Source organism: Nicotiana tomentosiformis, chromosome 2 (genome assembly GCF_000390325.3).
Source record: "Nicotiana tomentosiformis chromosome 2, ASM39032v3, whole genome shotgun sequence".
Taxonomy (NCBI): Eukaryota; Viridiplantae; Streptophyta; class Magnoliopsida; order Solanales; family Solanaceae; genus Nicotiana; species Nicotiana tomentosiformis.
The window spans coordinates 130,073,169-130,080,282 of NC_090813.1; the positions used below are offsets into that span (position 1 = coordinate 130,073,169).

Sequence of the window (7,114 nt, forward strand, 5' to 3'; positions counted from 1 at the left end):
CCCCGAAAGCACATTTCTCGGGGTTGAGCTTCATGTTGTATTTCCTTAAATTCTCGAACGTTTCCTGCAAATGGGTCAAATGGTCCTCTGCGCGCAGGGACTTAACTAGTATATCATCAATATAAACTTCCATTGATTTACCTATTTGTTCTTCGAACATTTTATTTACTAGGCGTTGGTAAGTAGCTCCTGTATTTTTTAGCCCAAAGGGCATCACATTATAACAATATATTCCATATTTGGTGACAAATGAAGTCTTTTCCTGGTCTTACGGGTTCATCTGGATTTGATTATACCCGGAATAGTCATCGAGAAAAGTAAGGATCTAGTGTCCTGCCGTGGCATCGATCATGCGATCGATGTTGGGCAGCGGAAAGGAATCTTTGGGGCATGCTTTGTTCAAATCCTTATAATCTACACACATTCTAAGTTTATTCCTTTTTTAGGCACTACAGCTATATTGGCTAATGATTCGGGATATTTCACCTCCCGAATGGACCCTATCTTGAGAAATTTGGTTACCTCGTCCTTTATGAATGCGTGCTTTACCTCGGACAGGGGTCTTCTCTTTTGCTTCACCGATCTAAACCTACGGTCCAAGTTTAGCCGATGCGTCGTTATGTCCGGTGAGATCCTTGTTATATCTAAATGGGACCAGGCAAAGCAATCAATATTATCGATAAGAAATTGAATAAGTTTTTCCTGAGTTCAGGGGTCAATCCCGTTCCCAGGTATACCTTCCGTTCGGGCCAGTGCTCAATTAGTGTGACTTGCTCCAATTCCTCAATCGTTGATTTGGTAGCGTTGGAATCATCAGGAATCAAGAAGGATTGAGGGATCCTTTGATCATCATCTTCGTCGATCTTCTGATTATCTGGTCGGGTTAAGGCTGATATCTGTGATTGCTATTTGGTATCTCGTTCCCCTTTTGAGCCCGATCCCTTTACTGGCGAAGGCGAGGATATTGGATTTGCTTCCTCGATGGCAAACATTTCTCTTGCGGTCGATTGTTCTCCGTACACTATTTTGACTCCTCTCGATGTTGGGAATTTAAGGACCTGGTGTAGGGTCGAAGGTACAGCTCTCATGTTGTTGATCCATGGCCTTCCAAAAAGGGCGTTGTACCTCATGTCGCCTTCGATTACGTGGAACTTCATTTCTTGGATGGTCCCGGCCACGTTTGTCGGTAGAACTATCTCGCCTTTGGTGGTTTCACATGCCATATTGAATCCGTTTAGAACCAGGGTTGCAGGTACGACCTGGTCCCGTAAACCCAGCTGTTCTACGACCTTTAATCTAATGATGTTGGCCGAGCTACCTGGATCAATTAACACACGCTTAACTTTAGTTTTATTCGTAAGTACGGATATTACCAGTGCATCGTTATGAGGTTGTATAACTCCTTCTGCATCTTCATCATTGAAAGACAAAGTTCCTATGGGTGCGTAATCCTGAGTTCGAGATCGCTTTTCTCTCACAATCGATGTCTTAGTGCATTTAAGCACCGGCCCTTGAGGGGTATCGACACCGTCGATGATCATGTGAATGACGTGCTGTGGTTCTTCTTGCCGAAATCCCTGTTTTTGAAATGGTTCTTTGCCCTGTCACTTAAAAATTCTCGAAGGTGCCCTTTGTTGAATAATCAGACTACCTCCTCTCTTAGTTGCCTGTTCGCACATTTGATTAGGATTCCTCTAGGCAGGATCGATCTGCATAGGTCGAGGCCATTTAGTGTCTTTGATGCATCCGATAGCCGACACGATGGCGGATACATCGATGCTAAAGTTATACTCCGATAACCGAGGCGCTTCCCTAGCTCCGGCAGGCCTGTTGAACCTACTTCTGTTCATCAGCCCCCGGGACCCTTGATCTCGATCATTTCTTTTGTTATTTTGTCCGAGGTTATGTCTCGATTTACTGATTTTGCGGTTTCCGTTATACGGTCGGTATCGATCCCCTTCGGACCTTGTTCTCGATTAATATCCCTTCGAGCAGCGGGTTCAGACCCCAATTGATCATCTTCGACCCTAATTTTTGATTGGTATCGATTGTGCACGTCGGCCCATGTGATGGCTAGGTATTCGATCAGTTTGTGCTTCAACCACCATGAAGCCGTCGAACTTCGTTCGTTCAAACCTTGAGTGAAAGCCTGAACAACCCAATCGTCTGTGACTAGTGACAGATCCATTCGTTCCATTTGAAAACGAGATACGAACTCTCTCAGCATCTCGTTATCCTTTTGCCTTACCTTGAAAAGGTCTGATTTCCTTGTTGCGACTTTTATGGCACCAACGTGTGCTTTTACAAAAGAATCTGCTAACATGGCAAACGAGTCGATGGAATTTGGTGGTGGGTTGTGATACCAAATCATTGCTCCCTTCGAGAGGGTCTCTCCGAATGTTTTTAACAACACAGATTCGATTTAATCGTCTTCCAAATCATTACCCTTGATGGTACACGCGTAAGAAGTGACGTGCTCGTTGGGGTCGGTCGTTCCGTTGTATTTGGGAATTTTGGGCATACGAAATTTTTTGGGGATTGGTTTTGGGGCTGCACTCGAGGGAAAAGGCTTTTGTACAAATTTCTTGGAATCCAACCCTTTTATCATGGGCGGAGCCTCTGGGATTTGATCGACCCTGGAATTATATGTTTCTATTTTTTTATCGTTGGCTTCGATTCGCTTTGTGAGCTCCTCAAGTATTTTAGCAATTTCGGGAGTAGTCCCCGATTCTTGCTCGTTTGACCTTACTATGGCTGGCTCCGTTCGGTGGGCAATTTCTCGAGGTAGACTAGGCACCGGTCTGCTTGGTAGCTGGGTTTGGCTCTGCAACTGAGCTATCGCTACTTGTTGGGCTTGCAATATTTCAAAGATCATACGCAAGCTGACTCTGTTCTCCTCCACATTATGGGAGTCTCGAGCTGCAGATCGAGTACTGCGATGAATGCTATTTTCAGGGTCGGAACGTTGGTTTGCCTCAAAGGCCACATGTGAGTTGACATCTAGCGGTACTTCAGCTCGAGCTTCAGGTACTTCGACTCGAGCTTCAATAACATCGATAAGCGGCCTTCTGACCCTGGGCATCAAGTTATTGGTTTCGTCTTGAAGGCCGGCTTCGTTGTCGGTAGGTAAAGCCATTAATCGGGGGTTTGCCATTGCTAATTCGAAGTCAGAGACACCCTCAAAAGACGAACGTAAACTGGTGTGTGTTGCAGATTTGTATCAAATAAACATTGTTATCCTTAGCCCCACGGTGGGCACCAAACTGTTTACCCGAAAAACGGATAAAGTTAAATTGTACGTAGTTCTAAGGATATGTGGTATACCTTAATACAAACCGTAAGGATAAATAGAAATATCAAATATGGATTACAAAGAGTACAAAGTAAACAAGATTGTAAAGAAAATAATTTTTAGGACTGAACAGGTTGAATCAATTTATGAAACTTAAAAGAACATCTCTTCACTATAAGAGAATATGGTGCTTGAATTACAATGTAAGCAAAAATTTGGTCCTTACAGAAATAATAACTATCCCCTTTATAATAGAGGGATCTTACGTTAGATATAATTAAAAATACATAGTGGGGGACCCATGATAAATCAGCTTTTTTATAATTCCTATCAGGATTTTCTCCTCTAGTGGGATTGCAATGGCTCTTGCCTATGAGCTCGATATTGACTCGAGTTCTTGTATTGATTCGGGGTCAGTGTTGGTCGGTCTCTAAATCATAAGGTCGATAACTTTACTTTGCATCATAGTTCGATTTGGATTCGAGCTTGATAATGATATCGAGCTCGACATTGATTGGTCCATCGGGCTCGAAGCTTGTTTGTACCATCTTCGGAACCCATCTCGAAATCTTATTCCGATCTATTACGTTTTGACCTCGATCGATCGTACGAAGGCCGAAATTTATTTTGACCGTATACAACGATGAAGAGCGTGGATTACAGTTTAATTAGCAATAGACACTAAAGTTATTCCTTGTCTTAAGTTTCTGGCGGCTATGTGATTATATTTTCTTTAGGTTTCCTCTTACATCTAAATTAATAAGTCACCCATAAAGTAGTACTATACAATTAATGATAATTGACTAATAACGAAGGAAAGTAATTAATATTTGTACTGGGAATGTAAATCTGTGAGATCAGATTACCCCAAAATATCGTCACGGTGCACAAAGGCTTTCAATATATTAATGAATTTCATTGGATGATTTTGTTAAGTTGGATCACTTAAGTTCGTTAAAAGCCATATTTTGTCCAATCAAATTGCCTTTACGTTTTAGCTTATTGTTAAGTTATTCTGTACAATAAAGTATTTCTTGTTTCGGGCCATATGATGTATTGTGGTCATTAAATTGATAAACTCATTTATTGTTTTTATTTTATGTATGTGATTTATGTTCATATAGTTTGTTAATCACTAAAGTGATCAAACTTGATTGCTCACATACATAAAATTTTATGATATTTATTTTATGTATGCATTTATGTTTATATAGTTTATTAGACATCAAAGTGGCCAAACTAGCATATTTATGAAAAATATGCATACATAAAATTGTAGTTTATCTATGAAATTAATGAAATGCCTATGATTGAAAATAAATGAATAAATTAATTTTTACTACTGCTAGAACTTTAGGATTTACCCAAAGGTGAATTAATTATTCTATGAATAGTGAATATGATGAGGTAAATTAATATTCTTTAGTCAAATATATATTGTCTGTCCAAAAATATCATATATGTTTGGTTAAAAATATTTAATTACCTATTAAAGACTAAAGGGCATTTAAATTATGATAGCGTGTCGTAATATTTACCCAAAAGAGAATTGCGATATGCTTTAACTGTTTTACTGAATCCATATTGATTTGTGAGCATGTATTATCTATTTTGCAGCTATTCCTCTTCATTCGCATGCTTCGTCTGTTACTGTGTTCAATGGATTGAACTTCTCTGAATGGCATGAACAAGTCCAGTTCCACTTAGGCGTAATGGATCTTGACTTGGCTCTACTGAATGATAAGCCCGCTGCCATTACTGATATGAGTAGTGCAGATAAGAAGTCTTTCCATAAAATATGGGAACGCTCTAACAGGTTGAGCTTTATGTTTATGCGAATGAGTATTGCCAACAATATTAAGAGTACTATTCCACAAACAGAAAGTTCTAGGGAATACCTGGAGTTTGTGGAAGAACGTTTCCGTTTTGCAGATAAATCTCTCGCTGGTACACTAATGGTTGAACCCATGACCATGAAGTTTGATGGGTCGCGTAGTATGCAAAATTATATCATCGAGATGACTAACATTGCAGCAAGACTTCAGACCTTGGGGATGAAAGTTGATGACTCCTTCTTGGTTCAGTTTATTCTGAACTCGTTGCCTCCTGAGTATGGACCTTTTCAAATTAACTATAACACTATTAAGGATAAGTGAAATGCTAGTGAATTGTCCAGTATGCTTACTCAGGAGGAGTCAAGACTTAAAAAACAAGGGAGTCATTCAATTAACCACATGGGTCAAGGAGCTGGTAAAGGACTTAAAGTGAAGGCCAACAAGTTCAAGAAGAAGAAAGCACATGCTAAAGCTCCACAGGATACTAACAAGGAACATAAGGCAGATACGTATCGTTTCTGTAATAAGAAAGGACATTATCATAAATATTGCCTGAAACGTAAAGCTTGGTTCGAAAAGAAAGGTACAATTGGTGCTTTTGTATGTTTCGAATCAAATTTAGTAGAAGTTCCTAATAATACTTGGTGGCTTGATTCTGGTGCAACTGCTCATGTATCTACTACGTTGCAGGGATTCCTTACGATCCAAACTACAAATCCAAATAAGGATTTCTTGTTCATGGAAAATCGTATGAAGGCTCCAATTGAAGGCATAGGGACATATCATTTGATCATAGAGATTGGACGCCATCTTGATCTATTATAGACTCTTTATGTATTTCTAGGAATTTGATTTCTCTTTCAAGACTTGATGTTTCTCGATTTGATTTAAAGCTTGAAAATGGATATTTTAATTTATATAAGAATGTTGTTTGTTATGGTTTTGGTATTCTTAGTGATGGTTTATATAAATTGAAACTCGATATTGGTTTTTCTGAATCCCTTCTTACTGTTCAACATAATTGTCACGACCCAAAATTCTAACCTGTCGTGATGGCGCATATCTCAATACTAGGCAAGCCGATAACACCAATGACCCACAATTTCTTTTAAATATTGAAAATATAATAATTAAGTTTAAGAGTAAATCCCACAAACATTGAAAATAAACACACTTCCAAAACCCGGTGTCACTGAGTACATAAGCATCTATACATTACAAGTCTGGGAAACCCGGTCTATAATAATCGGAGATCAAATACAATAAACAAAAGGATATGGAAGGAGAGACAATGTCTGCGAAACATAGCAGCTACCTCTGAATCTTCGGAAAATCAACTGTGTGAAAGAATCAACACCCATTGTGTCCGGGGTCACCTGGATCTGTACACGAAGTACAGGGTGTAGTATGAGTACAACATACTCAGTAAGTAACAATAATAAATAAGGAACTGAAAGTAGTAACGACCTTTTCAGCTAAGTCCAAATACAGTACTTTCCAACATAAAAGGGTAGGCATGCTCTCAAGTTCAACATTTAAAATTTCACAGTAATTTCATATCAAATTTGACTCAAACAGAAAATAATATTTTTTCCGAAATTTCAAAAATAGTGATATATGACAGCTGAAATACACCAAATAATGAAACCAATGCATCCTCTCAGAGTAACAGTCACTCAGTCCTCCCATTCACTCCAACCTCACAGTCACTCATTCCTCACAGTCACTCAGCACTCGACACTCACATTCGACACTCGGCACTCAGTAGGTACCTGCGCTCACTGGGGGTGTGCATAGACTCCGGAGGGGCTCCTTCAGCCCAAGCGCTATATCAAGCCAATCATGGCATAATTCAATAAAACATGTTACGGCGTGAAGCCCGATCCCATAAATATCCTCACAATTAGGCCCTCGGCCTCACTCAGTCATCAACCTCTCTAGTCTCTGGGGATCTCAGAAATCATGATAATCAGCCCAAAAATAATAA

At 39.6% G+C, this 7,114-nt stretch overlaps 1 protein-coding gene across 1 annotated transcript; it reads left to right on the forward strand.

Annotated features, from left to right (window-relative positions):
- The first annotated feature begins 5,004 nt into the window (after positions 1 to 5,004).
- On the forward strand, positions 5,005 to 5,448 carry LOC138905611 (uncharacterized). The gene has a single exon (XM_070194131.1). The coding sequence runs from the start codon at positions 5,005 to 5,007 to the stop codon at positions 5,446 to 5,448; it is 444 nt and encodes a 147-aa protein (XP_070050232.1).
- Positions 5,449 to 7,114: the final 1,666 nt, after the last annotated feature.

Bases quoted from the DNA above. Each gene is read 5' to 3' on its own strand.
- LOC138905611 (XM_070194131.1), top strand. From the start codon at position 5,005: ATGGATCTTGACTTGGCTCTACTGAATGATAAGCCCGCTGCCATTACT.